The 19,029-nt window shown below is 34.3% G+C and overlaps 3 protein-coding genes across 3 annotated transcripts; 1 reads left to right on the forward strand and 2 right to left on the reverse strand.

The window, feature by feature from the left end:
* Positions 1–92: 92 nt before the first annotated feature.
* Bcat (Branched chain amino acid transaminase) lies at positions 93–9,525 on the reverse strand. Its single transcript, XM_076116689.1, has 8 exons — positions 9,004–9,525; positions 8,182–8,367; positions 7,016–7,225; positions 6,448–6,678; positions 3,238–3,421; positions 2,507–2,629; positions 2,059–2,213; positions 93–1,824 (listed from the first exon to the last, which is right to left on the reverse strand). Exons 1-8 carry the CDS (start codon positions 9,022–9,024, stop codon positions 1,636–1,638), a joined length of 1,299 nt encoding a protein of 432 aa, XP_075972804.1. The 5' UTR covers positions 9,025–9,525; the 3' UTR covers positions 93–1,635.
* Positions 9,526–11,206: 1,681 nt separating this feature from the next.
* Positions 11,207–14,478, reverse strand: LOC142974129 (succinate dehydrogenase assembly factor 2-B, mitochondrial-like). Its single transcript, XM_076116285.1, has 3 exons — positions 14,341–14,478; positions 12,638–12,771; positions 11,207–11,618 (listed from the first exon to the last, which is right to left on the reverse strand). The coding sequence occupies exons 1-3, from the start codon at positions 14,377–14,379 to the stop codon at positions 11,348–11,350; spliced, it is 444 nt and encodes a 147-aa protein (XP_075972400.1). The 5' UTR covers positions 14,380–14,478; the 3' UTR covers positions 11,207–11,347.
* Positions 14,479–15,009: 531 nt separating this feature from the next.
* Positions 15,010–18,953, forward strand: LOC142974196 (cytoplasmic dynein 2 heavy chain 1-like). Its single transcript, XM_076116359.1, has 9 exons — positions 15,010–15,046; positions 15,523–15,656; positions 15,982–16,146; positions 16,265–16,364; positions 16,760–16,889; positions 17,148–17,281; positions 17,944–18,188; positions 18,500–18,599; positions 18,766–18,953. The coding sequence occupies exons 1-9, from the start codon at positions 15,010–15,012 to the stop codon at positions 18,951–18,953; spliced, it is 1,233 nt and encodes a 410-aa protein (XP_075972474.1).
* Positions 18,954–19,029: the final 76 nt, after the last annotated feature.

Raw genomic sequence — 19,029 nt, forward strand, 5'->3', positions numbered from 1 at the left:
AGAGCTGTCACGACGTTTAGGTTATTATGTATACAGATTATAGGTACTTCAGCTACGGGAAACACGCAAATGAAACGGATAGGTTAGATTTATAATAGTGTATTGATATAAATAAGATGCAGTGATTTATACAGATTCTTACTCTTAGACTAGAAAAATGCTTAACAGTATTTTTCATATCGATAGGTAAACTCGCGTAGCTTAACAATCTATTTTGTTAGTAAATAGAGCACAACATTTTACAAAATATTCTTATTATATGAGTACATATACCAAAACATATTTTTTATCATAAAAATATTTAGCTGTATAGGTATTAGGTACGCTATTAGTTACTGTTATTTTCATAACTAAGAACATGTGATTTTTATCCCAATATTTGTGACGATTGCTAAGCCACGTCGAGTTCAAATGCCACAGTTCATCGGAAAAAGTTAAATATACATTGCAAGCATAAAACAAAACGATCCGAGATACGAATATCATAACAATATGATTTACAATAATATTACGAGTTTTGACTTTATATTTAAATTACACAATAATATCACAACATTTTCATATTTTGTCAAAACGGATATCAGATAGTTATATAATTATTTTTGACACATTTTTTCTAGTCAGTTGTTTGTTAAAACCAATACAACGAATGGAATACTTACAAATAAAGTGTTATACTCCATGTTTTTAAAAATTTATAACTACATAATTTAAGACTATATTTACAATTTTGCAATTTCCGTTATCCATTGCTTTTAATAAAACGAATATTGAGCTCGGAACCATTCTTTTGAAGGTGAGTAGCGGTCGCGCCCGGACATTGCGACCTTTCGAATGTGTCGCACAAGATTTTTTGTTTTCTATCTACACCACAATACCTATCAGTCATAAGTTATTTGACGTTTGACAAACATAGGCATCGGTTAGATAGGAACACTGTAACGTACACTCGCACGCTCGCAATATACGCTTGCTCGTAGGTAAAGTTGTTCCGAGTAGCGTAGACTAAATATTGACAACTGTCAAAAACAGACCCGTGCCTGTTTGGCTGACAGACTACGCATAGCCGAAACTCCTAAATGTTATATTTTGTTTATTAATGTTGGAATCTACTCCAATCGCATAAGATGGGGCACGATTGTTATTCCCCGCCTTGGAAAATCCGTGCAATTACACTTAATTGGCCAAACCATACTTGTGTTTTCTTTTTCAAAAGTACCCACACTTGTTTTAGAAATTTCTGGAGAGAATTCAGTCCCTGTGAACGTATGTCACAATGAAATGAAATAATACCTATTACGTCCTCCCGAAGATAGTAGATAATGAATGAATAAATAAATCATACAACGTATATACTGATAGCGCCAATGATAACAATATAATTAGGCGAGTTTTAGTGGTAGCAAATGCGCAACATTTTTATACATTCTTCGCCTCACTGTTCAATGTAACCTTAACTTATCAATAAACGTTATCATTTAAATAATAATTATAAGTTATCTATAGTCCACACTTTAGGCACAGAAAGTTTTCTGAGTTTACCCTCGCGCACTGTTTCTGATATGTATATTCACAGTCGACGACGTTACAACTAAACAGTCAATAGTCCCACGTGTATCACGCACGTTCTCACCACTATGATATAACTTTCGCGTACGGGTGCTCTATGTGTCCGTACTGTATCGCTAACAGCGTGTCCTTCACTCTCTGGAATACTGGCTGCGCTTGCTTCATGGTCGGCACATCGATCTCGTGCTCCAGGAACCCGACCCTGCTTATGGGACTAATTACTACCGCCGTGCCCGCTCCGAACATCTCCAATAGCTAAAAAATGAATTGTATTACACACTAACCTTTCAGAACATATACTGCAAAACTGTACCGTATAATTTGAAAATCGAAAAATAAACTTGTATAAAAATACTTTTTTGTACAACTCGTTTTTGGCATTTGCATAATAAGAATTCGGAGCTAAACCTCTTTTCCAAACCAGATCTTAATCCAGATCATGCCACACGTTTCGATAGAAATAAAAAGTCTGAGTGTTTGTGTACTTACTCGTCCTTTCTTGTTCAATTCAATGACTCTATCCATGGTTATAACCTCCTCCTTGACAGTCAGGTCTTCCCACTGGCTCGCGAGCTCGATGATGGAGCGGCGCGTCACTCCGGGCAAGATAAGCCCGTTCAACGGCGGAGTACTCAACTGTTTGTCTGAAAACATTCAGTGCGTTGCATAATTTATTCACAATTAGTGAAATAAACATTTCTTTTGTACGAGCTAAAGGACGTCAAAGTGATGTTACTGACCCTAATTGTTGCTTCAGATATGAGACGAGAATTTACTGGTCAAAAGGTCGAAGTGACAACGCGTTCCCGATAACATTATAATATCAGCCGCTTACACGGATATCCAACCGTTAACGGCATGACTATAATATTTTTTATTGTAACATAATATAAAATGTCACATATGGGAACAAGTTACAGTTTAGTGTGGCAGTTACCTCCTTGATCGTTGATGTAGACCATGAAGATGTTCATGGCGCCGACCTCAGTGAGCTCGTGGTTGGGGCCGAACAGCCACAATACTTGGTGATGACCTAGTTTAGCCGCTCGCGCTGTGGCCTCTGTAAACATAATCAGAATATACCGACTATTCCTGATTACACCAGTTTCACTTCAACGATAAGCTAATGATATTGTTCAAAATAAAGATGTTTACTTGAGAGTGATGCATCTATATGAAAGGAGGAGATTATTTCCATGTGCATATTTGCATAAAGCTTATATAGATATTGCAATGATCGATAACATTTATTTTCTTAAATAATACAGCGTTGTTTAATTACATGTATAATCATTCTTTAGTAATAGGTAAACGAACTCTGTGTGGTCATTATTTTGTATCAAGTTTAGTGTTTATTCAACCAGGCTTCTAAATTCGGTGCCAATATATCTGAGTCGCGACTTAAAAACTCGTTCGACCGGGTCATTGCATCATTGTATCACAGGTAAAATAAGTCCCTGGGATAAACAAGTCAACCAGTTGCTAATAACCAGTGAACGAAGACCGTAACCCACTATTATCATAAAATGTTATGACAAGTAATTTTCACGCTGCAAATTTAATAAACCTCCGCAAGAGAATATCTTGATGTAAACCTATACCGAATAGTTCACCAGTCGAACTCATTTTCTTACAAATAACAGTTGCCAAATTTTTGTATTGTCTTACCTATCGTTGGGCCGTAATTGGATCCGACTTTCCTATTGCCCACCCCTCCGGGGAAGGCGCGCACGACAGCCGGGTCGGCGTATATGGACACGGCTCCGTCGCCGCCAGTCTTGTAGTATGCGCTCACTGGACTCAGGATCACGAACAGTAGAGCCGACTCGGGTGCCATTATACCAAATGTGGGCTATTGAATAAATAAAATAATAAATAAATATCATTGGGCAGCTCACACAGGGCCATTTGATTCCAAACTAAGCAGAGCTTGTACTATGGTAACCAAATAACTGATAAACATACTTCTAAATACATACTTATATAGATACATTAACATCCAGGCTCAGAACAAATATTCGTGCTCATCATACAAAGATTTGTCCCGGGTGGGATTCGAAGCCACCACACGCGGCGCTTCGGTTATTGCGGCCAGGTGACCACTTTAACCACTGCGCCAAACGTGCAGTTGTATATAATACATTTCATTAGGTTTCATAAGGAAACTAGTACTATATAAACTAATGCTATTCCATATTAAAAATACTACTCGAAGTCTATCGGTAAAACATGTGTCGCAATTTTATGTATTAAACCTGTGCTTAGTTAGTGTCCAAATGTGTAACGTGAGAATGTAAGCTTTTTTCAACACTTGCAACAATGTTTCAGCCAATTAATACAAAATCTAAGCCATTCATAAATAATACTGTCAATATAACTGAAACCTTGCTTATAAATCATGCCTATCCGTTGGTTACAACCAAATGAAATGCAACAAAGTTTTTACTAAAATCCAAAACACGCTGCGAACTACTTTGTTTCATAATATGTACATAGTTATCAAAATTAATGTAAATTACGACATTGTTACAACATTCTATTTATTGCCTTTTATTAAGCGTTCAATCACAAAATCTAAATGTTTACCTTTCAGCTGTATCATTAGTGTTACCTTGAACTGATAGCACGGGTAAGCAAGCGATAAAAACGTTCAAAACATATTTGCAAAACTAGATCATTATCAAATTGCGATTCTTAAAAATTAGATGTGTACATATAGGTCTATAATGTATTTCATATAGATATACGGTTTGCTTAAAATGTTGAGTAACACGAACATTCCAAAATAAAATAAGAACAGTGCTTAAAATACAGGACTCGTTCCGAGGTGCAGTTCTTAAACAAGTTTCAAATCGATAGCAATAAAGATAAAAAGGCAATGCATTTTTTGGTTGGCATTAAATAGCTGTTTGATATTTTTCTCGCTGTTACACTGGACTTTTTTCAAGCCTTTTCAAAAAAGTAAGTATTCACATGTAAAGTATTTTGAGGCGATGTCAAAATCCTTCTTCGTTTAGAAATTATTTTCAAACTTTAACATGACATTTGCTTTTATACAGGATTTAACCTTCCGATTCATGTGCGTTAGTTCCTTGGTAAATACCTATGTGCTAAAATAAACCGCAAAAGACTTAATAAACTTACATCTAGAAAAGAACGTGAGACGAATCGCGAAATCAATGAGATTAAAAGTTATTACTTCAAATGATAAAGTAGTTACTTGACGACAGTGGGCGTCTTGCAAAGTTATCTCCATTTTATTATACAAAGATAAAGCGAGCATCGATCAGAGCTTACATACACGCGAGTAGAAACATACTCAATCAAAACTATAGTGAAAACATTAAAAAAACGTGTGACATAATCTAGGAACTAATATGATAATGAATGATAGCGCTACTTTAATTGCGATACCTGGCCATATTCTGATACACTTAATTATTTTTCGCAAAATTATATCATTGATAGCAATGACTTTTAGCAGTACAAAGATAACAAGTAGAGTGCTATTTATTGGCGCTTACTTTTTATATTGCTTCTAGCATTGATTTTATGACTTGCAATAAAATTATTAACCTACTTAGGGTGTTATAATTCCGAAGATAAGCCTCTTCCAGTGATATAGAATAAGGCATCGCAATAAGGAAAAAAACAAATGGTAATGAAGACTTTAATGAACTTAGCTGTAAACTGTGTAAAGTTCCAGGATAATGTTGTTTCTCAACATCAAGTGGTAACCAAACATCGAATTGTGATGGATTGAGGAGGCTCGAGCAGCAGGGTGGTATAAAACTCTATTAAATATTTTTAATACTAATATGAAGCCGATAAATTATGAAGAGTATTTATGGCCTGTTATCTATAACTACCTTCTCAGATTCAAATATTTCTGTAATAACTATCATTTTAAAATTATATACACATATATAAAGTAAAATAGAATACGGGAATTCCCGTATTCTATTTTACTTTAAACATGCAACGCGAGAGTTTAAAAGTTATCATAGCTACCATGTTTTATTTGCAGTAGCCGGAGTAATATTATCCATACTTCCATACATATATTTTAAATGTGAAAGTGACTCTGTCTGTCTGTTACTCAATCACGCCTAAACTACTGATGACGCATTCTTGAGTTCTTTATAAATGGTCGCAGAAGATATCGATTCAGAACTTTTTAGATACAGGCTTAATTATTTATAATTTGTAACTAATTGTACTTGGGCATTATCCTTCTTGTCCTTTTACGTAAAAAGCAGGTAATTATTGCAATTGCTGTTTTTTATTTAGAATTAATTAGAAGAATTTTAATTGTTTAATTAGAAAGGTTAGATTAATTACAATAACTTATTTACCCCACTTTTTTTTTCAATTAATTGCAGCTATCTGGAGCACCTAATTGTATTTGAATCCTTGGTATTTACTAGAAAAAATTATATTTAAGGTACAAGTTTACAATACTTAGTTTAACTTAGCAAATATGTGCTACTTCGGTACAACCACAACAGTAGGTTATGTTACTTATTTATATATCCTATAGCCCTCCATATTAATGCGCTATACGTACTCACAAAACGTTATGTTTAAAATTTGACAAGTTCTAGAGACTGTTGAAAAATATTCGTCAGATTTTAATTGGAGTGTATCGCTTTGTATAAATTAATTTTCGCAATGTGTCAATGCTAATAATTTCTAGAAAATGTTTGTTTCTTTTCAATCGTGTAAAAACCAATTATCTAATCATGTATTCATGTAGGTACATTTACATGTGAACAAACGTATTGATATTTCCACTAACATTTCGCTAGATATTGACATCGAATGACGCATTACTTATCAAAGATAGTTAGCTTACTAACGAACTTGTTCAACGCTTACCTCAGTGCCTATTAACGTAGGTCGTATGTACAACGTGGAGGTTTCCGAATGCGGGACCCATTCTTGATCTATTTGCACTAGTCTCGATATACATTTGATAAGTTCTTCTCCATCAAAGGTCGGCAGCCCCGACCTTGCCGCTGCTAAATTCATTCTCTCCATATTCAAGTCAGGCCGGAACACGCGTATCTTATCATCGACCCCCCTGTACGCTTTTAGTCCTTCAAACAACTGCAAAATAATAAAACATGTATTTTATCAGCTTTCAAACACATTCATACATTAAGGTCCCTCCTGACATCATTCTCACTAGTAAATACGAGACGATAACGCGAACGGAACGCGATGTGATATAAATAAGAGCAATCCTTCTAGAAATTGTTCTCTCCAAAAACATCTAGATTCATACATATAAATATTTCTTGTTGTTTACTACCCTTTGTCTGATTGCTACCCAGTAACAGAATGTTATTGTATTTCCTTGTCAATAGTCTGTATAAACAGGTAGTAAGTTGATTGATATTAAACATTCAAAATAAAAACATATCGTAAATATGCGTCTGTTTACCTGTATAGCATAATGTAGAGCTTTTGCAGCAGGATGTATGCTTAAGTTCTCGAAAGGCATAATTTCAGGTTTCTGCCATCCTCCTAGTTGTTTGAAGTAATTTATCTTCATCATGTGGTCAGTGAAGTATTTGCCGAACCCAAGATCTACTGCCTCAGGCTTTGGTGTTAATTGATAGGGGGCTGCGAGCCTCACTTGCAAATCTTCGTACTGAAATTTAAAAACATGTTAATATTATTGAAATTAACTGAACAAACAATAGATATAAATGTTTTAAAATATATTCTAACAACTGACTATTAATCAGTTAATTACACTTCTATTATAGCTTATGAAGTGTTTACTCGTTGCCTTATTATGTTAAAGCATATTTTGACGAACTTCAACCCAAACCAGATACCTAAGCACCTAGTTGATTATATTATATATTTGCAATGTTCGACGATGCTCACTGTCGATAGATAACTTTTTTATTTATTTACATAACTCTGAAGTCATTATCACGTCGTTCGACACAAGTATCGGCGCCGTTACGTAATAATTAACGAAACAATAGTATGTAAACATTCATATGCAACAGTATAGTGTAACATCGTCAGAACAAGCTGTAGCGCCACAGTCACGTGGCAGCTGGCATGTTCGACTCCACTCGATACATCAATCATGCAGTTAACTCCTGACTGGCAGATAGCAGTTTAGAACTAACATGAGTGCAAACAAACAAGATAAAGGTTCAAAGCAGATATTAATGAGGGACGTCTCATTTAAACAATACAGTATATACTTAGTATTACTTATTTGTTTTCGTTCAGCGCGAGATTTGCAAAGTTGGTAGCTTAAATTTTAACATGGTGCAATTTAAATTGAAACAGACAATGTTGAATACAGTGATTCGACTTACACGAAAGTCGAATACCTAACATTATTTTGCTATTTATTACTTTGAATATGTAAACAGAAGAACAAAGTTAATTGAATAAATCAGCATTGTTCGAATAAAACTTTTACAGTTCAAAGAAGTCAACAACATGAAACGTGAATTACATGCTCAAAACTAATTCTGTTACAATAATTAAGATAAAAATCGCGAATGAAAATGTTTAATCGTTATCAAAAATCAATGTTTGTGATATGAGCAGTAGTACCACCAATGGTGTCATATTCACCTTGAACGAGATTTCCGGCGTAATTTGTGGGCGTGGTTTGTCAGCGGGCGCGCTCATAGGGGGGGCCACGTGCTCGGGCTGCGCTTGCGCCGCATTTTCTTCTAACTCCTTGTAACGTAACGAAGAACTACAAGAACGAACTGTCTGCAGCTTGTGCTGGTTTTCGAAGATCCATTTTACCAATACCTGAAATGTCACATGGTTTAAAGAATGGTGTACTTACCCATAAATAAAAAAATCGTATCTACCAAATAATTATTATACTTAATCAGTTGTTAACTCTCTAATCTACATAAGTATACTATGCATACACCAAATTGAAATGATAATACATAATCGTTAATTTATAGTAATGTATAAAAATAGCAGCAGGGATAGTTGCCCATTTTTAATTAGATTCAATTAGGCAGGAATAATTTGAATGTTGGGCACCTACTTTATTACTAAGTACAAGTGTAGGTGCCTACTTTCTTACGATTTTTTATACGAAGTGATTATTTTATACGAAGTGATTATATTTATAGTATTTTTACCCCTGTTAAGTTCTAGTTAAGTACTAAGTCATTGAGTTAGTAATCAATCTAGACGTAAATTTAATATAATCGGGACAAAGTAAAAAATATATTTATTATTTTTTTTTTTTAATTCCAAAAATTGTGTATTAATATATATAATAATATATTGGACCCATAGATAAAGAATAAATTATACAGTTGCATATGATTAGTTGACGATGACGCTGTTTTTTATACTTACCTACTTAGGTTACCTATAGATTTTACACTAAAAAATGTTTCATGAATTTAAATAGTAAAAGCTTACCTTGCTACGACGAATAGGCATTTTTATCACAAAATATATAATATTTCACTTAAAACACAATATCTGTTTATATTATTTATTTATTTTTTTCACCAATCACTTTCAATTTAAATGATTTTTTATTAAATTATTTTATTTTTATTATTTATTATACACAAACTTGAATACTGTCTACGTTCACAACTTGCTTCAAATTAACTGACTTCACTGGATCAAAGCACAAACATTTAAACAGCAGATAAGATACGCTGACCTGCGGATGACGTGAATATTCATAATCAACACGAATTATAAAATAATATATTTTGATAAAGGAGTTTTAATCAAAATAAAGATTACGCACTGAGAGTTATTTATTCGGCGTATGTTAGTGTCAGCTCGTGGTAAGCAACTCGACGCAAACTAAGTGAGTCCGCTGCGCAGCTCCCGGTGACGGCGGCGTAAGGTCGAGTGAAATGCTTGTATTAGGTCACCGAATATGTTAATACTCCTGGCAAATAAATGCTTATACGCACCACTCCAATTTACATTACCAATTATTCTGCGTAATAAACATTCACCAAAGGCAAAATTGACAAAATAACTGGCGGCTTAGAATCACAAAACTATGTCATTGATTAGGGAAACTTATCAAAATTGGTCTTAGACCTGTTTAATTTTTTTAAAGTTCCTTTTTTTATTATTTTGTAAACATTATGTTAAGGTTAAAGGCAGTTCGATTGATAATATATTCATAATTAACACTATAAATACGTAAAAGCCTTAAATGGTCAGCAAGATATTGGTTCCTCCCCCTTATGCTTAACTAAAGAGCTGGGAACCCCGTGGTCAAATAACTTTAATTTTCTTCAAGAAAGGAGGGACTATAAACGTAGTATCTATTTGTGTTTGTAATGTATTATCAAAATAACTCTGCTATAAAAGTATTTCCCGGTGATTTTTATTTCCTAGAAGTTTCATCATTCCTTGACTCGTACGTCTTATGGTGTTGTAATAAATGGCATATTTGTTATTATTGTGTATACGAGTACCTATATTTGTTATTGTGGCATTGTGGTATTTGAAATCTTAAATGCGAAGCATTAATTTAGGTTCTGTTCCGATTGTGTGTGATAGTTGTGTGACATAATAATGAAGGCAGCTTAGAATGCTTACAATCTTTATTGTCTTTTTGGCCCCACTTTAAAACAAATGCAGAAAGTCTTATTTAATCGTTTTTAGGGTTCAGTCGCGATATCTTGTCGAATTTTAGACTCGACGTCTCTGCCAAAATGTCCATATTCATTTGATCATAATATTTTATAGGAATAATACGTTTATTTATATGGATTTCTAAAATGTTATAACATGTACCATCAGAATTGTTCTAATTGCATGTGTCGAAGTTGAACGTATACGTTGAATGTAAAACACATGTCTGTCCGCATAATTTGAATAATGAGTTAAAAAATACACGTTTCCTTCTGCATTCAAATTATCAGGTCGGGTAGACGGGATAGTATTACTGACCACTGCGTGATTAGCATCTACACTAGGGTTGCCAGATCCAGGCTGATCATTTCCGGGGCCACGAACGGCATCAGAGTTGTGGTCTCCGGTCCGTGACTACATTTAGTAGGAATTAAGCCCTTCTCCCATTACGATACGCCCGCGCGACTCTAGTCTCAGAGACTAGTCGCCACGAAGTATCTCACATACATTTGTATGGAGACTACCAGTATCGTAATGGGAGAAGGGCTTTAACAAGAAAACGTCGTAGCTTATTATTATGAGCCTATATCGTCCCACTGCAGGGCAAAGGCCTCCCCCATAGCTTTCCACTGCAAGCGATCGATCGATCGTAGCTTAGTAAAAACAAATATTTTTCATTCCGGGACAACAAAGTAAAATAAATCACGAGATAACACGCAAAATTCCAGGACAATCCCGGAAATCCCGGCCATCTGGCAACCCGAATATACACTAAACCCTCTAAGCCATGTTATGTAGGCATCTAGTAGGTGTTCGGAACATTACACCATTAAATATATAATGAGATTTCCTTTCCGAAGAGTTTCGGAAAGGAAATCTCGGTCAGTTTACTCATGGTCAAACAATATTATCATAATAATTTGCGTCAATGATCAATTGCGCAATTATTGTCACGAAAATAACAAAATCTTGTAGCGATATTATTCTATGACGTAAAATATTAACAACAATATGAAGTTATTCTTCGTTTATTATTATCAACTCAATAAATTTATACACATAATATTTTAATCATCTAATACTGCTGCTTTCTGCTACGCATTGCAGGTAGGATCGATATTATGAAATGCAACTAATTAATGAAATAGATACTTTAGAATAGGTCAGGTTGGCGAAGGGAAGCTCTGTCTTCATTTTTAGCGTGTTTCTTGAGCATAGACATAATTTCATTGTCAAACTCCTTGGGCGTGGGCTGCTTCTCAATCATCCAGTAGAAGATATCCCAATCGTTGCTTGGCGAGTTGATGAGACGATCGTACATAATGGTCTGCTCTTCGTTGAATCCATCCAAGTATTTCTTGGCGAAAGTGCTCAGTAACAGGCCATTCTCCAACATGCCACGTTTGCGTGATTGGTAATGAAGCCTGAAATTTAAAAAAAAAATATTTATTATTAATTTAGGACCACTTCATAAACGCTAGTACTGTTATAAAAATATATATGTACAGTTATATATCGACATCAGTCATTGTCAATGATTAATATGAATATCATAATAATAATTTGTCACTTAAATAAATTATTATGTAAATAATTGAGTTGTGCAAAACACACAAGGTCAATCTGTAGAAAACTACATACCAAGGATATATAGCATCAAGAACTGACCCTGTAGTCATTGTCAGCATACATAACTATATACCTTTCAGAACAAATGAGTTTAGAATTCTATGTATTTCATCATGGAGTGACTTATAGTTGTGATAGAGTATACTTGATAATAGAATAATGTAATATTTATTTGATATTAAGTTAATGATAAATTATTACAATTGCAATCGCAAATTTTGATATTCTGATCATAATGTAAGAATGATATAATAGAATGAGTGCACCCGGCGTTGCTGTTGGTAATACAATGAATTGCTAATTATGAGTTTCGATTGAATCACGGACTTGTTTGCGATAACTCATACACTGAGAGAAGTTACCAATCTAGTTTGCCTTAGAATTAATATAGAAATTAAGGGGTTTTAGAGTGAAATTAACACTGACTAACTAACTAGTTCTCAGACTTGTGTGAATTAGGTGAAGCACTCAAACAACAACAGTAGATGTGTATTGTGTAGACTTATAAATAAACAGCATTATGTTTATCCATCACTTCACAATACCTCAACACCTTATTTGGGTCTGGGTTTCAACTTTTCTGTGATTTAATTTTATAATAATAATATAATAGAATACGGGAGTCGACGTCCCGAAACGTCAGGTCAGCCGGCGACCACGGCCCGTATAACCTGCGCCAAAACGTCAGGCATTCCAAGAATTAACACATACACTTTATATGTGTTAATTCCCGTTGTCTATCATATAAAACATTTAACACGAAAGTTAAAAAGCTATAACTCTAGAATTGATTATTTAATTATGAATTGCCCACCTAGCCTTCCTAGTGTCCAGGGTTTGTGGCTTGTCGACATTGTAAGTAGGTATTTCCAGGAATGTAGTGTCCACGGGTTTAGAGGTGTCACTCATAAGAGCAGCAACAGTCGGGTTGCGTGCCAGGTTCACTGTCTGAAATTAGAAAATTGAAAAATTATTAGAGAAATAATAATAATATTAGGTCGGGGAAAAAGTCTTTTCCCATTATAGTAGGTTGTAGTTTGAGTGCACTTGATAATATAATAATGCAATATTTATTTAATATTAAGTTAATGATAAATTATTACAATTGCAATATTGCAATATTAGGTCGGGAAAAAAGTCTTTTCCCATTATAGTATGTATGAACTTGTAACAAAATCTCTTTGGCTTCAAGAATCACAAATGAGTACACTGTTCATTAGGTTTCTTTCAGTGAGCTCGTGAGGTACCCAAATATCGTGCTTTTTTGTGTAGAGTTGTTCATGTCTTAGTACCAGTACTGTTCCAAAACAGTTTAGGTATAAGTCACCTATAAAATTTTTCATTTGCTATCAATTCAAGTTTATGTTTGCAGCAAAGATCTTTTTTGCACTTGTGACTTTGTTACAATGGGCTTTCCCGTCAAGATTTAGATCTGCCAATTGAGAATCTTAGAATAAAGAGTGATTATCAACATACATGTCTTCCACATCACTGAAATCTTGGAATACTTCATCCTCTGAAGCACTATTTGAAGAAATATAGTTGCCTTAATCTTAAAGCAATATTGCCTCAATATTATTCTCACTTAGCCAGAGAAATGACAACAACTTGCTGTTTTTTTTCAAAAATCATACCACTTACTTATCTAAAAACTATACATCAGAGTGACGTACAATGTTGACATATTATCAAAACTTATCAAGGTGACATAATCGTCCTGTAAGAGCTCCTGCTATCAACTGAGGTGGCTCGCAATGACTAAGCAAAAAAAACATGCAATATGAGAGAAACAACATTCTTTGTGAAAAAGTTGATTCAAAAAAATACTTGTAGTCTAGAGTAAAACATTCTATCATGTATTAAATTTACTGTTACACAGGTGTCAAATAAATATAGAAATATATTTGTTAACAATGCACCGATATAGAAATTTTAAAATTTACCAAAATTTTTATGTTTTACTTATATATATAAGTATTCAATTTATGTGAATAAAGTTTACAATGTATGTTTACTATTCCACTGATAGATCTATACTTATTATAATAAACTGATTGTTTATATTACATTCAAATCCATAGATTACAACAATGTTTTGGTAAATATTACATCATGTTATGCAATTTCTTTCATAGTTGCTGTTGTATATATACAAAATATAGAATGAAAAACATACATGATTACATAACAGTTTACATTTTTTATAAAGAAAATGGCCTACTACTTTCACAATGACCAAAACCAACTTCCTAGCCAAGAAAGCGACAATCACGGAATATTTCCATAAATTCAGTATAGGTAGTTACCAATATTGAGTTGAGGCAAATAGATAGTGTGTATGTGGTACATATAAATGTAGGTGAATAGTATATGGGTTTTTTTTAATGATTAATGATACTGCTATTGGGATCTTGATCATAGCATGCTACGATATTGTGATGTTACACCGGCAGGTACTGCGACAATTTTTAAGGTCTAATTATATAAAACAATTTATTTAGCGTGACGGTTACTTACAGCGCAAAGTGGTCTAATAGATCGGAACATTGCGGACATCTTCTATCTTTCTGGTATTTACTCTCGAATTCTCTCGACAATCTGGTGAAATGAAAAACAATGTCAAAAATAGATCAATAATAGAACATCGTGACAGTGACGGACTGTTTGACATTGACACATAAATTTTGTCAATTTTGATTGAATCGAATGGTTTACAGAGACAGCTAGAAAAGAATAATGTTATATCTTATTTTACGTTCTTCAAGGGTTTTATTTTAACATTTAGTTTATAAATATTGGATTAACTTGAAATAGAAATAGGTAAAAAAAAAATAGGAGAATAGATAGTTGCCTACTGTACTGTACTTGCGAAATGCATTGAAAGGAGGGAAAAAGCTAACATAAACAGCTACTAAACCGTAATTCCGTATAGTAGGTAACGTTTCTATTTTACCTAAAAACATACTACTTTAGTAATTTACATTATGAAGTCATTAATAGAACACCTAGGCATACACTAAAAATACTTCAAAACTGCACTCACAAACAGCCTCGGCAGCTCGGTTGCTATGACAACATTGTTGTGCATTCTAATGTCAACACAACGGTTGGTACGGAAGGCGGTTGTTCTTTCAATTTCAATTAAATGATATACGCAATTTTAATACATCAGGTCATATTTTTGATATGGCACCAGTTCGCGATTTTGTTTTTAACACAATTGGTAAGGATTCTAATTTATGAAGATTACTTATATTTCTTTCAGTTAATAATATGTTTTCGAATTAAACTTGTTTTGCACTTCTTTAATCCTTGAGGTACTCATGTGATTACAGTAAATGCGTAGTAGCCTTCTTTTGCTTGTAATTATACACATAATTGTATTTTTTTTAAACAATTTAATAAACTAAGATTTAGGTACACCTAAAGCTCACAACCTACAGGGAAAATGATCTGTTCATATAATAAAACAGTGAATAGATAGAACCGTCCTTGAAGCATTATATTACTATTATTGGTTAAAAACTAGTGTCCAAATTACTAAAATCAATTTATCCTTAAAAACAGTGTTTACCTACGCATAGCTCTATGCCCCAGCAAGTACCTACTTACTGGGTGGGCTTCCCTTTCACATTTTTTAGCAAGTAAGTATATTAATAAGTAATTATAATTTAATGAATTTGTTTATAAATCTTTCAGAACACTATTACACTAAATCTGACTTAAAGTTAGATGTTAAATCAGAAGAAGCCTTATCTGATTTCATCAACAATCCTCAAGCACTTATTTTGCAAAGTTTTGTGAAAAATGGAGAAGTACTTCTTTATTCTAAAGTGAGTAGTATAATATATATTCTAAAGTAGTATGGTACCTACTGATCTTTACTCAGTTACCTACTTAGTTTATTCTGCTAAATTATTTTTTCATAGACCACCATATTATCTGGTAATGAAAACAAGGTACAACAGCTTCAAATGTGTGAAATAATTTTAAACCAATCATAACAATACTTGAAGTATTAACTCATAATCATCATCATCTCCTTGTGTCCATCTATTGTAGATGATTCAGGTGGTGTCAGACAGAGGAATATTTGTTATGAAGTAACATCTTCATTAACTAGGTAGGTACTAGAAATAAGCTGTGTGTTTGTTTCAGATACAAGATGACAAAAACAAATCTATTGTTTTTTACAAAACTTCTGCTCAAGAATTGTTAAGAGAAGACTCTTTAAACAATATAAATATATTAACTCTGTCTTGCAATGCAGCTGAATCCCTCTATCAGATTTGGAGGCAGATCTACACTCCACTATTAGCTGTGGTGAGTAAAGCCAAGGTCAAATAGAATACATAACACAATAAGTAATCATTAAGGTAAATTAACTTCTGTAAATTAACAAAAAAATGATAGTTTTAAGAGAACTTTGCTTTAATTTCAGGGGAATGATTTGTACTCTAGCAAACTTCAGAAGAATCTCTCAGAATTGGAATCCAACTTGAGGATATTAGCCCATGGTGTTGGAAACACCAATGTCAATGGTTAGTGTTACATTGTGTCGTATTTTAAAGTTTTACGAATTCTAGTTAAAAACGTGTCCAGAAGGGGCGAATTCGCCGCTAATTCGTTTGCGCGTTACCGAGGTACCAGGCCCATATATCGCGTTATCAAGCTTCGCACGAGTTCTGAATACGCGCGAAGCTGACGCTCCTTGTGGAATTCTGTCGATCGCGCGAAATAATCGCGAGGAATTCGCTGCTTCTGGCTTCACGGTCTAAGCATCAGATAGCTTACCAGATAGAATTTTGACTATTGTTTTCATTCAATTGCTGACAATTTTGTCAGTTCTATTGCTTACCTATATATTCTTCCTAGTTCTTTTAGTTTTAAAATACCATTTGTATCTGTTATCCCAACATACTTATTCTCCTTCCAGTGATATTGTCTATAGAAGATGAACTGGAATATTGGAGAACTGTTGGGGAGAAAAGAGATGCTTCGAAAAAAGAAAGGGAAGCAGCGTCTAATTTCTGCGAACTTTTTGAGGATGTCTTAGAAGAAATAAGGTAAAGTTTGTGAAGTCCTTGCCTACACTTTTGTATCATTTCAGTATCCTATTTAATAAAACATGCAATACAAATTACCGCTTTGCGAGCAAGCGATCGCGTTTAGACCACCTCTTGTACTAAACTACGGAGCAGGGGACCAGAGAAAATTTTTGAGTATATAATAGTCTTCTACTGCAAAACTTAAGATCTACTTTAGGTACTTCTTGAAGTGAATCAAAAAACACATTTTGTTAGATACATGTTTTTATTTTTTAGGCTGATACAATCCGGTACGATGACGGAAATAAGAGAATCAGCTGAGAACATTGGTGGGATTCTTGATGATGTATGGCGTGCTGCCACCATGCCTTACAAGCAGGACCGAATGGTTCATATCTTCGATGTTATTGGTAAGTGGTACAGAACGAATAGTCGTAACATTTAAAGACGCAATATGCTTATGACAGAATCATTTGAGGGCTTGGTTCACATGTTTTAACTCTCAGTCTCTATGTATGAATAGAGCAGGCAGACTGCTCTATTCATACTTTTTTTTTATACTAAGATGGTTTTATTATTGAACTAGCTGACCCGCGCAACTTCGCTTGCGTCACCTAAGAGAATGGGTTAAATTTTTCCCCGTTTTTATAACATTTTTCGTTGCTACTCCGCTCCTAATGACCGTAGCATGATGTTATATAGCCTCGCCTATATAGCCGTCCTCGATAAATGGGCTATCTAACACTGAAAGAATTTTTCAAATCGGACCCGTAGTTCCTGAGATTATCGCGTTCAAACAAACAAAAAAACTCTTCAGCTTTATAATATTAGTATAGATTAGTATAGATTATATTAGTATAGATATAAGGCCAATTTACTATCTCACTGCAAGGCAAGGATCTCCTCCCGAACGAGTTGGAGGGGTTAGGCCTTAATCATTGCTTATTTAAATTTGCTAATTATCTAATAATGATAGTCTATCAATGAATCCAAGTTACAATTACGTTACATTGATAAAACTACTGTATTAGATTGAGTTCGACATTTAGCAAAAAAAAATTTAACGTTTCAGGCTATACCATATGCAACACCATTCAAAACGCATTCTCTGATATCAACTTATGGAAAGTTCAAGGAGAAGGCAAGGACAGTGAGCTGTTAAACTTATTGTCAGATAGTTTGAAAGTGATCCAGACATGGAACAGCGCTTGTGAGTCGTTGACTGACACTTACTGGCCAAACTACGCGCTGCACGCGTGGAACGGCAAGCCCTATGTACCACCGTTCTGTTTGAGCTTTCAAACTAGGCTTACACAGGTATGTTTTATCGTTCTCTGACTTAATTTTATTTGTTAAAAAGAGAAGTCCCGCACTAAGAATTGCTCTTGCGTCGCGGGGACTTTTACAAACATACAAATAACGGACACAAAGCACAACCAGACCCGAAACGATTACTTGTGGATCGCACAAATAATTGTCCCGTGTGGGAATCGAACCCACGACCTCCCGACACAGTGGTATCGGCGTGGCGACCTAAACCATTGCGCCACGGAGGCAATTATTTGTGGTAAGTCGTTTGGTCCTGTGATTGATTACATTAAGTAAGTACCTATATCTTTTTTTCACAGATTTACGATATCAGATCAATTCATAGTCAACTCAATAAGTTGTTATCTACTAACGAAAGAGCAGAGCTCCAGACTAACCTGTTGTTTGCTCCATTTGAAAGTAAGTTACATTTGTTATGTAGCGTTTTCTGATATACTGCGCTGTATTTTTGTTTAGTTTATCTCTGTGCCCCATGTCTTTCACTTGACGCCACTAGCATTGCCTACAAATCAATGATGCTGATGAGTTCATACATTATACTGCTGTTTTTCATTGCCATTTATAGATATCAACATTTGGATGCACAATGGTCCCAACGCTACTTGGGACGCGGCTCTGTCCAAGTTTTCAGTAAGTCTGCGACCATCTGAAACAAAAGTTGCTGAAAAACTGAAACCTAGACTGCACAACATATCAACTAAGCAGGTAAAGTATAATCACAGAAATAAAGGTATTAATGGAGAACCCTCTTAAACTGACTGTTAAATGTCGCAAAATGTTAACTCTTTTGGTCATAAAAATATATGAAGTTATGAAAGGTAAGGAAAAA

Source organism: Anticarsia gemmatalis, chromosome 7 (genome assembly GCF_050436995.1).
Source record: "Anticarsia gemmatalis isolate Benzon Research Colony breed Stoneville strain chromosome 7, ilAntGemm2 primary, whole genome shotgun sequence".
NCBI classification, from domain to species: domain Eukaryota; kingdom Metazoa; phylum Arthropoda; class Insecta; order Lepidoptera; family Erebidae; genus Anticarsia; species Anticarsia gemmatalis.

What these genes read in the sequence shown, in the direction of transcription:
- LOC142974129 (XM_076116285.1), bottom strand. Translation starts at nt 14,379, where the DNA reads ATGTCCGCAATGTTCCGATCTATTAGACCACTTTGCGCT. An exon ending in CTATTAGACCACTTTGCGCT is followed by an intron (nt 12,772 to 14,340) that starts GTAAGTAACCGT and finishes TTCTAATTTCAG; the next exon opens with ACAGTGAACCTGGCACGCAA. An exon ending in CTGGACACTAGGAAGGCTAG is followed by an intron (nt 11,619 to 12,637) that starts GTGGGCAATTCA and finishes TTTAAATTTCAG; the next exon opens with GCTTCATTACCAATCACGCA.
- LOC142974196 (XM_076116359.1), top strand. Translation starts at nt 15,010, where the DNA reads ATGGCACCAGTTCGCGATTTTGTTTTTAACACAATTG. An exon ending in TTTTGTTTTTAACACAATTG is followed by an intron (nt 15,047 to 15,522) that starts GTAAGGATTCTA and finishes TAAATCTTTCAG; the next exon opens with AACACTATTACACTAAATCT. An exon ending in GTTGTTTGCTCCATTTGAAA is followed by an intron (nt 18,600 to 18,765) that starts GTAAGTTACATT and finishes TGCCATTTATAG; the next exon opens with ATATCAACATTTGGATGCAC.
- Bcat (XM_076116689.1), bottom strand. Translation starts at nt 9,024, where the DNA reads ATGCCTATTCGTCGTAGCAAG. An exon ending in CTCTACATTATGCTATACAG is followed by an intron (nt 6,679 to 7,015) that starts GTAAACAGACGC and finishes ATTATTTTGCAG; the next exon opens with TTGTTTGAAGGACTAAAAGC. An exon ending in CAATTACGGCCCAACGATAG is followed by an intron (nt 2,630 to 3,237) that starts GTAAGACAATAC and finishes TTATGTTTACAG; the next exon opens with AGGCCACAGCGCGAGCGGCT.